This window comes from Camelina sativa, chromosome 18, assembly GCF_030686135.1.
Source record: "Camelina sativa cultivar CO46 ecotype springtype chromosome 18, ASM3068613v1".
NCBI classification, from domain to species: Eukaryota; Viridiplantae; Streptophyta; class Magnoliopsida; order Brassicales; family Brassicaceae; genus Camelina; species Camelina sativa.
Genome location: NC_141897.1, coordinates 22160890 through 22182278, shown reverse-complemented (window position 1 = coordinate 22182278; position 21389 = coordinate 22160890). Strand labels below are relative to the sequence as shown.

At 35.5% G+C, this 21389-nt stretch overlaps 3 protein-coding genes across 5 annotated transcripts; all 3 read left to right on the top strand.

The window, feature by feature from the left end:
• The first annotated feature begins 2798 nt into the window (after positions 1 to 2798).
• On the top strand, positions 2799 to 7502 carry LOC104762615 (putative inactive ATP-dependent zinc metalloprotease FTSHI 4, chloroplastic). The gene is made up of 17 exons (XM_010485941.3): positions 2799 to 3303; positions 3467 to 3722; positions 4051 to 4426; positions 4517 to 4775; positions 4870 to 5001; positions 5091 to 5165; positions 5238 to 5363; positions 5441 to 5550; positions 5642 to 5720; positions 5794 to 5931; positions 6024 to 6135; positions 6239 to 6402; positions 6497 to 6602; positions 6695 to 6771; positions 6850 to 6993; positions 7087 to 7244; positions 7344 to 7502. The coding sequence occupies exons 1-16, from the start codon at positions 3031 to 3033 to the stop codon at positions 7228 to 7230; spliced, it is 2571 nt and encodes an 856-aa protein (XP_010484243.2). The 5' UTR covers positions 2799 to 3030; the 3' UTR covers positions 7231 to 7244; positions 7344 to 7502.
• A 4564-nt stretch (positions 7503 to 12066) lies between these two features.
• On the top strand, positions 12067 to 15734 carry LOC104762614 (beta-D-xylosidase 4). The gene is made up of 5 exons (XM_010485939.3): positions 12067 to 12850; positions 13283 to 13570; positions 13806 to 13975; positions 14064 to 14920; positions 15029 to 15734. The coding sequence occupies exons 1-5, from the start codon at positions 12398 to 12400 to the stop codon at positions 15616 to 15618; spliced, it is 2358 nt and encodes a 785-aa protein (XP_010484241.1). The 5' UTR covers positions 12067 to 12397; the 3' UTR covers positions 15619 to 15734.
• Positions 15735 to 16114: 380 nt separating this feature from the next.
• On the top strand, positions 16115 to 19192 carry LOC104762613 (magnesium transporter MRS2-2). 3 transcript variants are annotated; one of them, XM_010485938.2, is made up of 12 exons: positions 16115 to 16382; positions 16485 to 16782; positions 16897 to 16926; positions 17292 to 17445; positions 17551 to 17672; positions 17747 to 17821; positions 17916 to 18143; positions 18238 to 18282; positions 18372 to 18416; positions 18514 to 18543; positions 18628 to 18747; positions 18854 to 19192. In XM_010485938.2, the coding sequence occupies exons 2-12, from the start codon at positions 16543 to 16545 to the stop codon at positions 18938 to 18940; spliced, it is 1176 nt and encodes a 391-aa protein (XP_010484240.1). In that variant the 5' UTR covers positions 16115 to 16382; positions 16485 to 16542; the 3' UTR covers positions 18941 to 19192. The 3 variants fall into 3 exon arrangements, 2 of the variants coding, with proteins under 2 accessions (XP_010484240.1, XP_087356118.1); XR_015589283.1 differs by having other exon boundaries at positions 16123 to 16382; positions 17747 to 17829; XM_087499992.1 differs by having other exon boundaries at positions 16176 to 16382; positions 16541 to 16782.
• Positions 19193 to 21389: the final 2197 nt, after the last annotated feature.

The window sequence follows — 21389 nt, the reverse complement described above, 5'->3', positions numbered from 1 at the left end:
TTATTTATCTGCAATCTCTTGAATTAGTATGAGATACAAGAGAAAATCTTACAATAGCTCTAGAGAAGAGTTCGCTCTAGCCGAATATCCTCTCTGGCACAACTATCGAGGAAGCTCTCCCCGGCAGCGTCGAGACCGATCAGCGTCACTGGGCTCTGGTTCCGTAAGATCTGTCTTCTCCTCTATTCACAAAGCTCTGTTAAGGTTCCTTTTGTCTCCATCGGAGTCTCCTTGAGTTTTCAGATCTCAACTCCGACAATGCGTAAGCTTCAGCTCCTTCCCCTCCTTCCTCCACCTTCGGCTACTTCCCTCGGTGAATCTGTTTCTCTGACCCTCCAACCGCCCCCGCAAACCCTTGACCGCCCTGTAACCTTGACTTCTTTTCCTCGATCTGGCTTATTCTGCATCCCACCGTAACAACTCACCGCTCCTCGGATCTACATCCACTCTCCAAGTGTTTTACTTGGATGCAGATGGACGGGAGCTCTGTTTGGATGCCGAAGCCATGGAAGATCTTGACTCCGATTTCAAATCTCCGGCGCTCTCTAGTTCCCCGCTTGTTATCTCTCTGGCCCAGGTTTGCTCTCCATTCACATCTTGTTCGCCTGGTAGATAGTTTACTTTGGTTAAACTATGGCACATCCCTTAACTGGTACCTAATCCGACCCCATTTCGATAACGTTATTTTACAACCAAACGCTTGGTCAAGTCGAGTTAACCTCGGTAGCAGAATACTTGATCTTTCTAGAATGGTTGTGAAACCTTTGTGTCGAGACTAGTGTGTATCCGAGTTTGGTATGAACTCTACTCTTACCCACCCTAAGCAATCCTTGGTTAGTTTATTGGCTTCTTTAGTCCGAAGACTGCTTTTGAACCTTAAACCACCATTGTTGCTGGAATGGCATAGGAGTCTGTTGAAAACCATGTTAATCGGTTTCTTTAGGGATGATCCCGCTTATGGAGTTTGCTTGGTGAAGCTCGGCATTATGATCCCACCTCTATGGAGTGGGGGTTACCGAGACTTCACCAACTCTTTATCCATAGCTCACCGAATTTCAAAGATCTTTAAATCGCAATTCAACTACTTTCTGAAGTCCCTGCATATAATTTGGAAGCCTAGTGGCATTATGACCCTCTCTCCAAGGAGGAGTGGTTACCACAACCTCTTCAAGTTCTGTTTTATCAACCTTGGACCAGAAGCTACATATGTAGTAACCGGTTATCAGAGCCTCAACTCCCCTGCTCGACCCTTTGGCATCACAGTTGTGCCATTCTCATCTCCGCCAAGTCTTCGAAGATTCAAGACAATGGCTTTCTTCTCCCTTGACTTGTTCATGGAGTTTGCATCGGTTTGCCTTGACCTCACAAGTTCTATGATGCTTCTTAGCATGTGGTTCATAGCTCTCAAGCTCGTAACATCGAATGCTCCTATCTATCCTTGTACTTTTATTGATCTATGCTTTGGTTTATCTTATCCTTTGATGTACTTTAAACAATCCTTGCCTTATATGTTACTTTCTATTTAATGGAATGGTAACACCTGAGATTAAAAAAAAAAGAAGTATGAGATACAAGAGAAAAAAAAATATATTATCTATTTGGTTGTAAAAATGTAGAAAAGAACTCAAAGACACATGAATCATAAAGGAGCCAAAAAGACCTACTGCAGAGTTGAAGCTGAGGTGTTACATGCAGAGTTGATGCTGAGGTGTTACATGCTGGGTGAGTCAATGCTTGGGAATTTGCTCCATATTATTATGTTGTTAATGGTTAATAATTATAACCATAAGGGTATAACATAAAATTTACTTTAAAAATATTAATATAGATGGAGCAGGTGAGAAAAAAATGGAGAATCTAACTTATTGTAATTGTATCTCCAATGGAAAATGAATTTGTGTAATGAATGTATGAACAAAAACTTGTTGTAATTGTATCTCCAATGGAAAAGGATCTTGTGTAATGAATCTATAGGACAAAATACTATATAGATTGGTTTTCTAATTTATAAATACTAGTTAAAATCTTCTGTTATTTGTTTAGTGATTTATTTTGAAATTTTGAAATCTATAATATATTTTAAATGGATGTGAAAGTGAAAATATGATGATTCAAATGCAATGAGAAAACATGTTATTTCATTATTGATGTTGTTTTGATTTTCAAATCATATATGAATTTACAAATTAGTAAACCAATAACACTTCTTATCTATTTTATTGAGAAGTCAACCAATATTTGAAGATTTATATGACATTTCGAAAGTTCGTATTTTTTTCATTCCAAATTCAAAAATTGATATGTTTTTTGATATTTTCCCCAATTTTAAAATTACTTAAACTATATTTCTATCAGTAATTTAACATTTATATATATACATATATTTGTGTATATATGTATTATATCCTATAAACACTTAGAACTCTTAGTATTCTAACTCTTTCTCCAATGGGAAGATCAGTACTCGTTGTTGATTATTTTAGTATCTAGGATAGGTAGGCACACAAATGTGCCTATGGTAATGATGAAATGCTAATCTCTGGTTTGGTTTTGGCTTTGAAGAAATTCAGTCATTGAATCAGATAAGTATAACGCTTTTTTCATGTACATAATCAAAGGCAATGAACTACTCTTTAGTTTGCAAAACAGTATCGTAGTTCAGTGGTTATGAGAGTCGGACATCAGTTTGCATAGTCACGAGTTCGATACCACAAAATCTCTATTCCTTTTTTTTAATAATTTTTTCAAGACGACATCGTTTTAAAAAGTTAGAGAAAAAAGAATTGTGCTCTATCTGCAGGTTCGATCGCAATAACAGTGAGTGTATCTCGGTTACGGTAGAACCGGGTAATCTATTAAAAACGCACCGTTTTGATCGTCTCTTCCAATCTCCTCCGTAAAGAAAGAACCCACCAGCTTCAAAATTTCACACCTCTAGATTTTTTTTTTCTTTTCCTATCGTTAGAAATTGAGGGAACTATAAAGTGAGGAAATTTTTATCCTCTCTGATGATTTGATTTCAATCCAGCAATGGCGTTTTATATCTCGAGTTCATTAACTCCAACCCATTTCTCGAAACCCTTAAACCCTTCTAATACCCTCTTTCCCTTTCAATTTCGGGGTTCTCTTTCTAGTTTCGTCCGTCGGAGGAAACCAGCGGAAGCTAAATTAAGCTCCAAATTCAATATCTTTCCTTCACGTAGAGATGGGTTGTTGATTACTTGTTGCAGTACATCGAGCTTTGAGTCTGCTGAGTCTCCAGTTTCACGGGAAGAAGATGCTGAGTCGAATCGTTTATTTGAGGTCTTTCTCTTTTTTTTTAATCTCAATTGTAAATCATGTCAAAGTTTAGGTTTTTCTAGAATGGGAAGTGACAAATCAATTAGGATTTTGAATTATATACTTGTAGATAAGAGTGTATGTTGCATTCGTTTAGTGGAGTTTTTTTAAAGCTTTGATTTTGCAGAGATTAAGGGAAGCTGAAGGAGAACGACTAAGCAACATGGAAGAGCTTGAGAGAAAGGCTAATGTACAATTAGAAAGGCAGCTTGTGATGGCTTCTGATTGGAGTAGAACATTGTTAACTATGCGTGGGAAGTTAAAAGGAACAGAATGGGATCCTGAAACCTCTCACCGGATCAATTTTAGTGATTTTATGAAGCTCTTAGATTCCAACAGTGTTCAATACATGGAGTATTCAAATTACGGACAGACCATATCAGGTTCGAACTTACAGAAAATATTTATAATTGCAGTGTTTGCTTCTATTTGCTAACACATGCCAATGAAATAGATTTGCTCGATTTCCGAAAAAAGTTGGGTCCTTTTCGAGGATTCCCTTTCAATGATGCTATTGCTCTTAGTTCTGTTTTCAGCGTTTCAGTGTGACTAGGCTCTTTAGTTGGTCTGCCAGATATTATTACTATGTGTCTTTCGGGGATGATATCAATATGAACTACGTCTTTGATACATTGCTTCATGCCTCTCAAAGCTAGAATATGGTGTCAAATTTTCGAGAAATCTTTTGCTCAAGTTTTGTTGTTGGTGCAGTGATATTGCCTTATTATAAAGATGGGGAGCCCCAAGGAGAAGAAGAAAACTCGAACAAGGAGATAATCTTTCGTCGGCATATTGTGGACCGAATGCCAATTGATGGTTGGAATGATGTATGGAAGAAGTTGCATCAGCAAATAGTCAATGTCGAGGTTTTTAATGTAGATGTGGTTCCAGCTGAAGTTTATACTACAGTTGCCACTTTTGTGGTTTGGTCTATGAGACTTGCCCTCTTTGTTTCGCTTTATGTTTGGATCGACAGTATCACAAGGCCAATCTATGCCAAGTTGATTCCTTGTGATCTTGGAACCCCTACTAAAAAGATAAGGCAGCCCCTCAAGCGTGAAGCACTTGGTTCCCTAGGCAAGAGTCGGTATGTTTAGAAATGTACTACCTCCTTGGGTATTGACCACTTCTGCTCAAGTTTGTTGGATCTAAGATTATGTTTGATTCTCTCTTTCAGGGCAAAGTTTATATCAGCAGAAGAGAAAACTGGTGTAACATTTGATGATTTTGCGGGTCAGGAGTATATAAAGAGGGAACTACAAGAAATTGTGCGGATTTTAAAGAATGATGAGGAGTTTCAGAATAAAGGCATCTATTGTCCGAAAGGTGTTCTTCTTCATGGACCTCCTGGAACGGGGAAAACTCTGTTGGCTAAAGCTATTGCCGGAGAAGCTGGTTTACCTTTCTTTGCGGCAAATGGAACTGACTTTGTCGAGGTGTGTGATTGATTACGTCAGCATGTTTAACTGTGCTAAGTATCCTGGTTTCTTAAGGTCTTGGTTTATCCTTATTTCTCTTTCAATCTCTCAGATGTTTGTAGGAGTGGCTGCTTCTCGTGTTAAAGATCTTTTTGCTAGCTCTCGGTCATTTGCGCCATCTATAATCTTTATTGATGAGATTGATGCAATTGGAAGTAAGCGAGGTGGACCTGATATTGGTGGGGTAAGAATTCCATGCTTTCTTTGTTCCGGAAACTAGAGCTTGCTTTAAGAAAATTAACTTTCTTTTTAAATGTGTTACTAACTGAATAGGGAGGAGCAGAGAGAGAACAAGGTTTGCTTCAAATATTGACTGAGATGGATGGATTTAAAGTCACTACATCGCAAGTAATGTTTCTATTTGCAATAAAATATATTTCCGTGTAAACATTTCGTACTATTAATCATGGATCTTGTCAGGTATTAGTCATAGGTGCAACAAATAGGTTAGATATTCTTGATCCTGCTCTCTTAAGAAAAGGGCGTTTCGACAAGATCATAAGGGTTGGTTTACCTTCAAAAGATGGTCGATTGGCCATATTAAAGGTACTTAGTTTAGCTTTCCCAATCAATGATTTTTGGATTGCTTTGTGCTTTAGCTAAAGGCTTTCGTTTTATGAAAGGTCCATGCTAGAAATAAATTCTTTCGGTCTGAAGATGAGAAGGAGGAATTGCTGCAAGAAGTAGCTGAGTACACTGAAGATTTTACTGGAGCAGAACTCCAGAACGTTCTGTAATAAATAATGCTAGAACTTTTAACTATGTGTTTAGACTATTGCAGAGGTAAAAACGGAAAACACTGATGTTTGGGTAATTGTTTACAGAAATGAAGCTGGAATCTTGACTGCTAGAAAAGATTTAGATTACATTGGAAGAGAGGAACTCCTAGAGGCGCTTAAGAGGGTAATTAGTGTTTAATTTCCAGCTTATCAACGCTTAGGTCTGCTTTAGCAAATGCTGATTCCACTAATTACAGCAAAAAGGAACATTTGAGACTGGGCAAGAAGATAGTACTGAAGTTCCAGAGGAACTGAAGTTGAGATTGGCTTACAGAGAAGCAGCTGTTGCTGTTCTTGCTTGTTATCTCCCCGATCAGTATCGTCCAATTAGCGAGGTTGATCAAGAAACTTGGATTCAGTTTCTTTCATTTGTTATATAAGATTATAGCATGACTAAGACTATTATGCCATGTGCTTCTCTCTGCAGACTGACATAAACTCGATCCGAAGCCAACCAAATATGCGCTACGCTGAAACTTCAGGAAGAGTTTTTGCGAGAAAGTCAGATTATGTGAACACAATAATCCGTGCATGTGCTCGTAAGTTATAAAGCCAAAAAGAAAGTGAAAAAATTGCTTTCACGTTCCATTATAGATCACAAAAATCTCTGTCACTTACTTCATTCCCTTGTTTGTATACCAGCCAGAGTAGTTGAAGAAGAGATGTTTGGAATAGAAAACTTGTGTTGGATATCTGCGAAGTCTACTTTAGAAGCTTCACAGCGAGCGGAGTTTCTGATTCTTCAGACGGGAATGACTGCCTTTGGAAAAGCTTATTACCGAAACCAAAGAGACCTTGTTCCAAACGTAAGTTTCATTTATTTATTCTACTTCTTGCCTTTTTTTTTAATTAACTCTTGAGAATCTCAGAAACCACCAATTTCGATTCTCTGTCATGTAGCTTGTTCCGAAACTTGAGGCATTACGTGATGAATACATGAGGTTTGCTGTTGAGAAATGCTCATCAATCTTACAAGAGTATCAATCAGCACTTGAAGAAATCACAGGTTTAGAATATCAAATCCTCTATGTTTTTTCATTACAATTACAGACATCATCATACACTCAACAATCTTAAAGATTGTAATAATATTTTCAGATGTGCTTCTTGAAAAGGGAGAAATCAAAGCTGATGAAATTTGGAACATTTACAACACAGCTCCACGGATTCCTCAAGTTAGTTATCTCTTTCTCCCCCTCTCGCTCTTCTCTCCCTGTTTCTGTATTTCTGATTCTTTTTATTCCTGAAAACAGAAACCTGTGAGACCTGTTGATGAATATGGAGCCTTAATCTATGCGGGAAGATGGGGAATTCACGGAGTATCGCTTCCTGGTAGAGTAACATTTTCACCAGGAAACATTGGTTTTGCAACATTTGGAGCTCCTCGTCCAATGGAGGTATGTAGTAAACAAATGAACACATAGATCATAATAATAAACCATTACAAACGTTTATTCTCATATCCTCTTGTGTTATCTTATTATATGCAGACCCAAATCATTAGCGATGACACATGGAAACTAGTGGATGAGATTTGGGATAAAAAGGTTGAAGAAATAAGACAAGAAGCTGTAATTCAAGTTGAAGAAGAAAAGAAGAAACCTCAGATTTTGATGGCAACCCATTTCTTTTAAATGAAAACACAATTGTAAGTTTCTCAGATTCTCTCGGTTTCAGTAAACATCGGTGAGCATCTATATCGAGAAATACTAACATGAATTTGACTGATTTGTCTCTGTTTGTTCAGTTCAGTTTTGCTGTCTCAAGAACATCATATGAACAAACCTCTCCAGGTGGAAACTTTAGAGAGTGTAATGTATTCTGTGAAACAAAGGTCTCTGTAGAAAAATGTTGTTGGAATCAACTAGTTCATTTGTTGAGAAATGTCAAATGTTCATTTACAAAATTGATTCTTTTTTACTGTTTTGTTATTTATTTAGTTGATGCAGTTTTGCTGTGCATGGGCATAAAAAAAGTAGATACAATCTCATCCCATTTAAAAAGAACAGATTGCATTTTTCTATTTTCAAATATGTTTAATTTTTGTGATGAGGAATTTGGATATCATTATCTGTATTAACAATCATAGAAACGTTGAAAGAGATTGTCAATTTGAACACTTACCTAACCAATGGCGACAATAAAGTCGCAGGTCGATATCAGAACTTCGAAAACATAATCTTCTTCGTCATTAGTTATTTACATTTTTTCAGTTTTGAGATTCATTTTACATTTATTTGCAATTATGTTTTTTGTTTTGGTGCGTTATATCAATGTTGTTCTCTGTGTTATGATTTGTTTATGTAGTGTAGATACATCATTTTTTGTACGATTTAAAACTTTTGGTTAATCAATTAAAGTTGGGCCAAAGATAGAACAAGTTGCTTAAATTCCAAGTTATCCATAATGAAAGCTTATGATCTTAACATGATAATAACTTTAAAGATGATAATAACTTTAAAGTGGACCATATATACATATGTTCACCTAGCAAAAATATATATCTATATACATATGATCTTCATTTTTACTATAATTTTCAGTCACAATTTTGGTTCGAACGGGGTCCATACCATATTTGGGGGCTAATCTTAAGCTATATTCTTCTTCACTCCATCGTATTGACCATATCATATTTTCTTACAACTCATATAAAGAAATTAAGTTGAGATTTACAACATGAAATAGAAAATCAGATTTGGCTGGAATTCCGAATTTGTTCGAATTGGTGTATAGTAAGATTATCCATCAATCGTTATCTATAATCTATTCTCATCCAACAAAAACTAATAAATTTGAACATATAAATCAGGCCTTAATGATTGCTCAGTGTAATTTACGTTTCTTAAGAAAAGTAAGCAACTATAAGGAAAGAGATTGGTTTCAATTAAAACTAAAAAATATAATAACCTACATAGAAATTAACAAGAAATCTAATTAAAAATCTTAACATTATACGCTTAAAACAGGTATGGAGAAAATATTTTACGTCGACTGAGCAACCACTGCTTGGAGAACATGGTCATCTAGTGACATTACTACTAGTCTGATTGAAGTTGTTAGTGTTTGTCCAAAAGAAAGAAAAAAAAAATTGAAGTTGTTAGTACTTTAGTATCATTCATTATATATGTTTAAGGGGCTATATTTTATACCGCTATAATTATTTTTTGTTATCATCATTGCATTATTTGAAACTAACATAAAAATTTATTGAGTGGGTATGATTCGTTTCATTCGTGGCAGGTTTGTGCTATATATAACATATGTGTGTATTTCTATATATTGCATTAAACAAAATGATATAGGGTATGTATCTGTACTAAATAATCCTATGAACAAATACATTTCTGAACGTTTTTGTTAGGTAAATGACTTTAGAGCAACATCACAAATATATATACCTTCAGATGGTTAAAAGTTTCAAACGAATTTTAAACAAATAATATGTCTTTCGATAAGGCAATAACAAGCTATTTAATCTAACATGTAAAATATATGTTAGAATTTTCGATCATATATTTTTATCATATAAAACGTTATTATGAAAAGAATGTTATTATGTATTATATATAAACAGTGTTATTTTACATGAAAATATGGTGTATTATTACTCCATAACAGAGTATTTGTATTTAATTATGATTATGAACAGGGTTACATACTAATGGGGCATGCATCTTTCTAGTTGAAATTAAGAATATTTTGGGTTTGTGAAATGCGACCAATTACAATAATTGACAGTAGTTATGTCTTCATCGATCCTCACCTCACCTGCTCTAACTATAAATAATATTGTCTAAAAAGTCACATGTCGTGTACAATAACATCATCTACCTTAGTTATATACTTATATTATTCAAAGAGTAGGTCAAATTTTGTTGTGATAAAATGGAAAAGAAAATCTTGACGAAATTATAATATGAAATCCAGTTGTTTCTTTATAAAGAATATAAATAAAAAGATAAAGTAATTTCTCCGACAAGTTAAGATTCTAGTGGTGGAATCATGCAAATTATTAAATTGCGAATAATACAAAATGGTATAATGATAAGTAAAAACGACAATATAATTGAAACTGGAAAATTAGAAATTTTACCTTGAAATTAGTAAAATAAGTGAGCATATATAAATTATGATTTGTAAAACTATGCAACCAAGCATATAAATAAATATATAAAAATTAATATATATATATATATGTGTGTGTGTGTGTGTGTGTGTGTGAAATAAACACATGCATCTCAAAAGAAATATGTAAAAAAAAAAAATTCAGAGACATTTGGAATTATATGATCTAGACATTTGTTGTAACGTATTTAGTACGTATATAACCTAATTGAATTTCTTTTTGTCCCCACAAATTGCTAACACGTAACCATGCAACTTTAATTTGTTTTTTCATTGGAGCCAGTATGTTATATTATCCTCAATATGTATGTCCCAAATGCCCCAAACCTAACTATCCATTGTTAAATATAGCGAGATTGATTTTGATTTTGATTTTGATATGTGTGGTCATGCATGGTGATTGGAATTCATTATTGCCATATGTACTAACAACTTATTTTCAGGATTTTGAAATTAGTGATTTACAGATTATATATATATATATATATATATGTGTGTGTGTGTGTGTGTGTAAAAACCCAAATAATTATTGTAAGTTACCCGTAAAAAAATGTCTTTGAGGTGAAATTTTTCTTCCTTTTATTTTGGTTTTATGTGAATTATGGAAATTTGTGTGTTTCAACTTGGTCCAAAACTAACAAAAATAAAAGCAGACACATGCATTGGATGTTGATTGGAAATTCGATTGCTTATTTGTTAATTATTTTTGTATGTTTGTGATATTTTTTGTATGTTTATGATATATATTTTTTTGGGGTTTATTGTTTCTTTGTAATATATTATTAGCTATAACTTTGTGAAATAGTTTTTTTTTATTAGCTAACTTTGTAAAATAGTTGGTTTCATTTCGTCCATTTTCTTGAGATAACCAAATTATATGATCTTAAATCGTAATCAAATTAATTTCAAGAGTTTACAACTTGTTGTGAATGTTGCCGTGACCAGAAAACGTGTTTAGTAAAATCGATATATATCCTAGACCCACATGATATGATACTATCACTCAATCCATAAAATTCATGTACATCCGTAAAGTTAAATCCAAGTGGTGCATATATATACTTACAAAAATATAGCTTCTTGTCGTGTACAAACATTTGCGTTCGTATGTTATATGTAAAATCAACTATTTGATTTAGGTAATTGGCCAAAAGTAATGAAAACTATAAACTACGTACGAAGTAACAACACTAATTAAAGGTTTTAGGATTAAAGAATCTTCTATTACTAGATGGATAGTTTTAGTACTCCTCCTACTAAACTTTTAAAAGGTTTAAAATCATGCTCCCATGAAGTTTTATGTTATCCCAAATGAATAAATTAAAGGGATAAAAGTATTTTAAACGGGGTTAATTGAGTTAATTAATATGTGAAAAAATGTGAGGTGAGTCACGCGCAAGAGAAAACCTTAAAGTGACAGGCTGTCATGCAAATGAAAACAACTGTTGGGAAGTCGAAACCATTAAGCTGGTTCACGGACTCGAAACGAAGAGCAAGTTGCGCTTCTTTGGACCTCGACAAAAAATTTTACCATTTGATTTTATAATACGACACCGTCACGGGTCACTACCAAACATTTTCTCCTTATTGGGATCTATGACTTTTTTTTTTCCCCTCTCTTGTTCAACCTAAACATACAAAAAGAAAACCAAAAATTTCCACCGTAAAATGGTGATTAGTTAATGGAAAACTACTATTTGCATATTTAAATAGTGATAGCTTTTAGGGCATTTCACTGACTCACTGTTATTAAAAGTTTATATGTGGGATCATCAACTGGACCACGTTAAGCTAAGTGATCCCACATAAGTTTCAGTATTTAAAAGTAAGTCTCAAAACATATTGTCTTTCTTGTTTACACGCAATAGCCAACAGCCATTTTCAAGCAAAACACGACTTAGCAACCTCTCCCATTCATATATGCACACAACAAAGTCCAAAGTTTTTGACTCTAATCGTCTTCAGTATCCAAGCCACATATATCGAATTGACCATACCCCAACGCTTAACCAAACACAGTTAATGATCACCAAAGATATTTGCTACACCCCTTCTTGATAAGAATCTACAATGCTTTTGGACGTGAAGATACAGGCAGACCCAAAAACCAAAGATCTCGTTATACTGAAAAGGAAAGCATTTAAATATGGGATCGCCTGAAAACATTGTTTGTACTATATACCCCAAACGAAATTGTATATACGTCCAATTTATATTTTATTACTTTTATACCGAAAAAGGTAAGTGTATACGGTGAGACAAAAGGGGAGAAGAAGTAAATTTATACGTAGAATATTCGATGTACACTTTACATATAAAGTTAAAAACCCACTCGCATGCGATATTCTTCTTTTTTTGTAAAAACTATATAAATTAAAATCAGACTTATCATTTAACAAAAGACACAGAGGTCATAAATCCTAATACTATCCACAAACACCGTATGGTCCGTATCATTATTTCTTTCCTCGAGTATCGTATCATCTTTTTCACATAATCTTAATTACAATATGCCAAAAAATATTAATAAATGTCCACAATAATTTATACAAACCACAGATTCTTTTAGTGAGAGAGCGTAGTCTCCCTAGTAGCTGATACCACTTTTTATTACTATAAAAACAGTATCACTAACCACAAATGATATCCCACGAAACCTAAACACACTACGCAATGGGCTCTTCTTCTCCATTAACAAGGAGAAACAGAGCACCACCATCCTCTGTTTCCTCTGTTCTTCTTTCCTTTCTCTGTTTCTTCGTCTACGTTTTAGATTTATCAAACGCTCAATCTTCATCGCCGGTTTTCGCCTGCGACGTAGCTGCTAACCCTTCTCTCGCCGCTTATGGATTCTGCAACACCGTTTTAAAGATCGAGTACCGAGTCGCTGATCTGGTCGCGAGGCTCACTTTGCAAGAAAAGATCGGCTTTTTAGTGAGTAAAGCTAACGGCGTGACTAGGCTTGGGATTCCGACGTATGAATGGTGGTCGGAAGCACTTCACGGAGTTTCTTACATCGGACCCGGCACGCATTTTTCCGGCCAAGTTCCGGGAGCCACGAGTTTCCCTCAGGTTATACTCACCGCCGCATCGTTCAACGTATCTCTCTTTCAAGCCATTGGCAAGGTAATAATAAAAGTTTATCCATTTTCGACTTATGTATATATATTTTTAAATTCCTTTTATTTTATTTTCGTCCTTTGCTTTTTATTTTTCTTTTTGGATAATAGGAATATCTTACTTATTATGAAACTGGGTCACTCGTATTCTTTTTTTTTTTCTCTTTCGTTTGGTACAAGTTAACACTTTACAGCACGTTATACGACGTCGTTTTCGTACTTATAACCAGTACTGAATATCCCACATTAAATTGTTTTCAGTGCCCATGATGATTCATGGATTAAAGATTCGGTGTATTTATTTTAATCTATGAAATCAACCGGATACGGTTTTGTTGATTTTAATTGGTTTCTGTATTGGTTTCCTCAATACAATTTCAAACCGGATTAGATGCACATGACTTTTTTTGGATGACACTGGTATTACGTCTTTGTCAAGGTTGTCTCGACGGAAGCGAGGGCAATGTACAACGTGGGATTAGCCGGACTAACGTATTGGTCACCGAACGTGAACATATTCCGAGATCCTAGATGGGGAAGAGGACAAGAAACTCCAGGAGAAGACCCATTGCTCGCTAGCAAGTATGCTTCCGGGTATGTTAAGGGTCTTCAAGAAACTGACGGTGGCGATTCTAACCGCCTCAAAGTTGCCGCTTGCTGCAAACACTACACTGCTTACGATGTCGATAATTGGAAAGGCGTAGAACGTTACAGTTTCAACGCCGTGGTAAATATCTTAAACATTTTTCAGTGTTTTAAACTGTTTTAATCAGAGTAAGAATTAGGAAGTCTGATAATTTGGTACGTTTGGCTCAGTTCTTGGTGTGGTTTATTTGGTTAATCCGGTTCAATGGTAGTAATTAGTAAATCCGGGTTGGGTACAACATTTGGTTAGAGTAGACTAAATACAATTTTAGTGTTTTAACTAACTGTTTTTTTGTGCTTTTGTTGTGACGGAGTAGGTGACTCAACAAGATATGGATGATACGTATCAACCACCTTTCAAGAGTTGTGTGGTTGATGGGAATGTGGCGAGTGTTATGTGTTCTTACAATCAAGTAAACGGCAAACCAACATGCGCTGATCCGGATCTGCTCTCTGGTGTTATCCGCGGTGAATGGAAATTAAATGGGTAATGTTCTGTCTGATTCGATCAGTAGGTTTTTAAACTCTTTAAAGGTTGTTTAGGTTTTGATTTTTTTCCTTTTTCTTTCTTGTAGGTACATTGTTTCAGATTGTGATTCAGTAGATGTGTTGTATAAGAACCAACACTATACAAAGACTCCAGCGGAAGCTGCAGCCGTATCTATATTGGCAGGTTTAGATTTGAACTGTGGTTCGTTCTTGGGTCAACATACAGAGGAAGCGGTTAAGGCTGGTTTGGTAAACGTGACAGCTATCGATAAGGCGATTACGAACAACTTTTTGACCCTTATGCGTTTAGGATTCTTCGATGGAGATCCAAAGAAACAGATGTACGGAGGGTTGGGTCCTAAAGACGTATGCACACCTAGTAACCAAGAGCTAGCTGCAGAAGCGGCAAGACAAGGCATTGTACTACTCAAGAATACTGGATCCTTACCGCTTTCTCCTACATCGATCAAAACGCTAGCCGTAATTGGACCCAACGCTAATGTCACCAAGACAATGATAGGAAACTACGAAGGCACGCCGTGCAAATACACAACACCACTTCAAGGTTTAGCCGGGACTGTATCTACAAGATATCTACCAGGCTGCTCCAATGTGGCTTGTGCGGTGGCGGATGTAGCCGGCGCCACGAAACTAGCGGCGACAGCGGATGTGACTGTGCTTGTGATTGGTGCAGATCAATCAATAGAGGCAGAGAGCCGCGACAGAGTCGATCTGAATCTTCCTGGACAGCAATCAAAGCTAGTGACCGAAGTGGCTAAAGCAGCAAAGGGACCTGTCTTGCTCGTCATTATGTCCGGTGGAGGTTTCGACATTACATTCGCTAAAAACGACCCAAAGATCACCGGAATTTTATGGGTTGGTTATCCCGGAGAAGCCGGTGGTATAGCAATTGCCGATGTTATCTTCGGCCGTTACAATCCAAGTAAAATACTCTGTTTTCTATAAATTCCAATCTCTATAGTCTAAACCGGTGACGATAACCGGGTACAGTAAATTGCAATTTTGATAAACCGGTTTTGGTTTTTGTTAGGTGGAAGATTGCCGATGACTTGGTATCCACAGTCGTATGTAGAGAAAGTTCCGATGACGAACATGAACATGAGACCCGACAAAGCAAACGATTATCCGGGTCGGAGTTACAGATTCTACGCCGGAGAAACAGTTTACGCCTTCGGAGACGGACTCAGCTACACAAAATTCAGCCACAGCTTAGTCAAAGCTCCACATCTCGTTTCACTCCGACTAGAAGAGAATCACGTTTGCCGATCTTCGGAATGTCAATCGCTTGACGCGATCGGACCGCACTGCGAAAACGCCGTTTCAGGCGGTGGATCTGCGTTTGAGGTTCATATCAAGGTACGAAACGGGGGAGATAGAGAAGGGATACACACGGTGTTTCTGTTCACGACGCCGCCAGCGGTTCACGGATCGCCGAGGAAGCATTTGTTAGGATTCGAGAAGGTTCGGTTGGGGAAGATGGAGGAAGCGGTGGTTAGGTTTAAGGTTGAGGTGTGTAAAGATCTGAGCGTTGTTGATGAGGTTGGGAATAGGAAGATTAGTTTGGGAAAGCATCTTCTTCATGTGGGAGATTTGAAACATTACTTAAGCATTAGGATCTGATTCTAATTATTTTATTTCTTTCTTTTTATTTGAGAGAAAAAAAAAATTAAAAAGAATTATGCTTAAAATTGTGCAAGTTGGCAAAAAGAGGAATAAAAAAAAAGAAATTGTGAATCTCTTATACTCTTTTTTTGTGAATGTGTTTTTTTTTTTTTTTTTTTCAATTTCTTGTGCCCGAAATTATGGGTGTATATATCAAGTAAAAAAGCTCATGTAACAAGAAAAAAACTAAAATTACTATTGGAAATATCTTAAGCAAAAAAAGAGTGAGATTTATATAAATATTTGACTAGTATTATAGCCCGTACTACCTACGGGTCAATTTTTTTGAACGATTATAATTTATATTAACATGATGACAAAAACAAATTTGAACAAAAAAGTTTAAAATTTGTGGATGGTAACCAAAAGCGATAGAATTTTAGAAAAAAATAATTCTCTAAAACAAATAGTTAAGCTATTCTATAATTCGGTTAAATTCGGTTATCTACGGTTTGAGTTGAAAGTTAGATTCACTTCTAACAGAAAATCTCACGTTTTCCTTTTTTTCTGAAACTGTTAAAACTCGGAAAGCAAAACACACACAACACAAAAACCAAACCTAAACTAAAAATATGACAAAACAAAAAAAAATCTAGAAAGAAAGATTTGCGAAAATCTTATTAATGAAAAAAAGAGAGCAGAAAGGACGAGAATTAGCTTTTGTGAATCCATTAGGGTATTGTTTTCTCCGTCGAATTCGTATGAACACTTGAGCTCAAAAGGTTAGATTCTTCTTCTTTCTTTTTTTTTTTTTTCCTTCTTTAAGTTTTCCAAAATTTGGGTTTTTTTCCGTTCATGGTTGGTGGTTGCTGAATTTGTTTCAGTACGGCGTGGAAGTGGACGGTGTTGAAGAAAGATTTTTTTTTTTTTGGGTGGTAAGAGATGGCGCAAAACGGGTATGTGGTACCGGCGGATCCTTCAGCGGTTGTGACGGTGAAGAAGAAAACGCTGAATTGGGCTCTTATTGATGCTATGGGACAGAGCACATCTCAAGATTTCGATAAGTATGCTATCATGCACCGTGTCCAGATCCACGCTCGCGATCTCCGCATTCTCGACCCTAATTTATCTTACCCTTCTACTATTCTTGGCCGTGAGAGAGCCATTGTCCTCAATTTAGAGGTTTTTATTTGTTTATTTTGTTCACTGTGTGATTACTTGTTTTTGTTTTTTTGTTTTTTTTCTTCCCACTATGATTAGTTTTTGTTCTTTTTGGTTTCTGTTGGGCTGATGCAGCATATTAAGGCGATTATCACTTCCGACGAGGTTAGTTTACTCTGTAATTCCTTTTTCACTTAGATTTTACAGGGTTTTGCAGTTGAAAGATTTGGTTTTTGAGTTGTTTGGACAGATTTTGTTTATGTTGGAGTTTGGCTCTTTCTTGTAGTAACACAACATCTCATAATACTGACACTATGGAAGGAACTTGAGCAAACACTGAACCTGACAAAATTTGGCTAATTTTTCAGTTTTTAGTATGCGTTAATCTGTTAAAAAAGAAAAAACTCACAATATCAGCTAGGCGTTGATACATTTAGCGCCAAGGAATGCTTGATTTCGTCATGTCTCAGGTCTATGATTGCCAATGAACCTTTTTTTCTTCTTGTAGTAATGACTTGGTTCACTTACAGGTTTTGCTTCGGGACCCGTCTGATGAAAATGTGATTCCAGTTTTGGAGGAGCTTCAAAGACGCTTACCCGTTGGCAATGCAGCACAGCATGGTCAAGGAGAAGGGAAAGAGATCTCAGGTGCTCAAAACGACGCTGATACTGGTGAAGAAGATGGTATTTTCCCCTGACCCTGAGACTCTTGCCTCTTTTTTCTAAAATAACTAATATAACTCCTTTTGCCTTTTAGTACATTGAAATGTCTGCTTGTTGCAAATATAGAATCGCCGTTCGAGTTTCGGTCGCTGGAAGTAGCTTTGGAAGCAATCTGTAGCTTCTTGGCTGCAAGGACAACAGAATTAGAAACAGCTGCTTATCCTGCTTTGGATGAGCTTACCTCAAAGGTATGCACCTCAACATTTATTATTATCACCAGTGATCCCAATTTCCAACAGCGTTTTCAAATTCCGTTTTGTAGATTAGTAGCCGTAATTTGGATAGAGTTCGAAAGTTGAAGAGTGCCATGACTCGGTTGACAGCTCGGGTTCAAAAGGTGAGCAGGTATCTTTGTCTTATGACTTTTGAGTATATGTAAAAGTTTGTAATAGGAATAAATAATAAAGAAGCTTTTCATCGCCTTTTTGCAGGTAAGAGATGAACTCGAACAGTTGCTGGATGATGACGATGATATGGCGGATCTTTACCTCTCAAGGAAACTTTCTAGTGCTTCTTCACCGATTAGTAGTGTTGGGGAACCAAATTGGTATCCTACTTCCCCAACAATAGGTTCTAAGATTTCAAGAGCAAGTAGAGCGAGTTTAGCTACAGTTCGTGGGGATGAAAATGATGTTGAAGAACTTGAAATGTTGCTCGAGGTTTGGTTAAATTCTCCACGAACTCTTTTATCTTATCTGTATCTTTCATTTATTATACGAAGTCTAAATACAAAACGTTTTGATATCTTTGCAGGCGTACTTCATGCAAATTGACAGCACATTGAACAGATTAACAACAGTTATCCCCTTTCTCCTTTTTCGTTCTGTTCTTTTTCGCCGACGTTTTGACTTTAAAAAACAACTCTTAAATCTTTCATTCTGATGCAGCTACGTGAGTATATTGATGACACAGAGGACTACATTAACATCCAGGTACCAAAAAACGAAACTTCCAAATTGTGAACAAATCTGGAATCCTCTCAAGTCATAGTAAATCTGACACCTTAAACCATCGGTTTTGTTTTCACAGCTAGACAATCATCGGAATCAGCTTATTCAGGTACGTGAATCTTGAAAGCTTGAAGCAGTTTTTAATATCATCTTCTTGAGCTTCTTTTTCTTGATGATCTTCAAAATCTTGCAGTTGGAGCTTGTGTTAAGTTCTGGAACAGTTTGCTTATCAATGTACTCTCTTGTGGCTGGTATTTTCGGGATGAACATTCCATACACATGGAACGACGATCATGGATACATCTTCAAATATGTACGAAACCAGAACTCGATTCCCATGAGAATAAAAACGAAGATCTCTCTCAATAGTAACCTATGTTGATCTGTTTTTTCTTGTTGTTGGTGGTGGTGGTGTGCAGGTCGTGGGCTTGACGGGGACAGTTTGTGCAGTCATGTTTGTCATCATAATGTCGTACGCTCGGTACAAAGGACTGGTGGGATCTTGAATATGGCTGAATTTGGGTAGAGGAGAGGGAGAGAGATTGTGAAGGAGCAAGGCCAGATATTGTTTTCAATTATTATTATACTTGTGGTCGTTCTGAGTTTTGAACGAGCTTCACAATCGTTTTAGTCTTTTAGATCATTAAATTAAAAGAAAAGAAAAAACATATTAAAAAGAAGAAAGCAAAAACGAAGAACAAAAAAATCTGCAGTGACTTGTAAATTGTAAAGATAAGCTTTACTCTCGATTCCTTTTACTATTAGAGCATAAAAAGCAAATTTAGTAGTTTTTTATACGTCTTAGTAAAAAAAGGTAGAGTCGTAAACCAAATCAGACGAAAAGGATGGTCTTAAGTTCTTAAAACTTTCATCAAGCATAACGTTCACTAAACTTGGCACTGTTGGTATGTTCTTGCTAATGTATTAGAGGTTGGGCTGGGCTGAATTGGGCCTTATGTTGTTAATTTCCCAACAAATTTAAATTGAAAAATAAAAACCTATCTATGAGCCTAGTAGAGTGATTTCAAGATAGTAGTAGGTATATTTTGTTCTGAAAGAAATAAAAATGTATGCATGCAGTGCGAACGAACTACCTAACCTAAACCATCCCTATATGGCTAATGTGTGATGAAGTCAAAACCAAAAAAACATGGTCTAAAGACTAAAGTATAGCAACAAGGCTTTCGTGTTTCCACATACACAATTAATTTAATACGTAAAAAACAAAAGTAAAAAACAACAATGTCGACGTCAGCCGTTCGCGTGGAGAGTTGAGGCCGAAGCTGACGGAATCGCCGACTCAGCTTATATATAATAGTAAAAGATTCCTTTTATTTTATTGTCTTTTTTTTTTGTACTTTTTCTTTAATATTCAATTCGTTAAAATTAAAATATTATGATAGATTCTTCCACTCTGCAAGGAACCTCATTGGCTGACGTAATAGGATTTGCCTCTTGGAACAACATAAAAATCAAAAATTTTCATTTTCATTTCTCTTTTTTAAAAATCGTCCGATGGTTGTGGTCCTTTGCGACATTTTTTTCCCTGTTTTAAAAATCTCCATCTACCATCGATTACATCCCGTAAAATCGTTAGGCTCACTCTTACCACCTCAATTAATGACTAATTCTCGCCTAGCATTAATTGTCCGATTATATCTGTCTAATCCGATTATTTTCCGCTTAATTTTGTGTATAACGATTATTTTTGGAACTAAATATAAATCAGACATATATATTTTTGTTATTTCGATATTTAAATTAAGAATTTATGATGTTTTACAATAACTAATGTATAAACTTTTAATAAAAATCATAATTTTAAAGACAATACTATAGTTTTATATTTTTCTTTTAACATAAACAGAATTATACATATATTTAGTACAATATATTTTAATTTTATTATTAATTTAATAAAATAACTCTAAAACTAGTCCCCGATTAATCCTCATTTAATCTCCGATTTTCTCGCTAGGCGCTAAGCCCATTCCGACCATCCAACTAGCGCCTAGCGATTTCTAAAACAAGGATTTTTTTCATCACACCACGACAAAAAGTTTTATATCATCAATTGTATTAATATGTGGTCCGTACATTAAATAAAGTTTATATCAAACATAAATATCAAATTGTATGTATAAATTTGATGTTAAAAAGATTTTATTTTGAGTGCTTTTTAGTTTTCGTTTTGTTAAATGGTATATATTCCTTTTTCTTTTTGTGTGTTCTTTTAAACATATACATGCATTATTGTTCTACTATACTTAAAAAGGGGTTTAGCTATGTCTTTTGCTTGAACAGAAACAGAACATATTCCACATACAAGATAGATCTATACTAGATGTAAGTACAAAAATAAAGTAAAGAAACAGAATCACATAATTACTTTAATCTCTTACAACTTTATACAAGTGCTTCGCATTTGGATAGTGGAATCTTAATTAAACTTTTTAATAATACTAGGTTAAATGATGCCAGCTAATTCTATATTTTACTCCATTAACCTGGCACGAGAAAACAATAATCGTTTTCTTTTTCTTTGTCTCGTTTTTTCCACAAAAAGCGACACATAAAATGACAAAAATAAAAATAAAAATAAAACATACATCATCAATTATAAGTTTGCCAAGACTGATTCAGCTGATATCATCATTACAAAATTCACAATACACCAAATTTTAAAAAAACCCCAAGCTGTAATCTTATAAAAATGACGATGACGTCAAAAACAATTAGGAAAAGGAATCAGTTCTGACCGGTTAAGACGGTAACCGGTTGATATATTGCCTTTAATTTATAAGAATCACAGAAGTGACTTGTCGCAACATCACTACCACTCGCCAAAAAAAAAAAAACAGGAAACGAAAAAGAGGGGCATAAAAGACATTTTAAGCTAAAAAGACGGCGTCGTTTTCATCGAAAAGCAAAGTTGAATTAGATTTCCCAAAATAG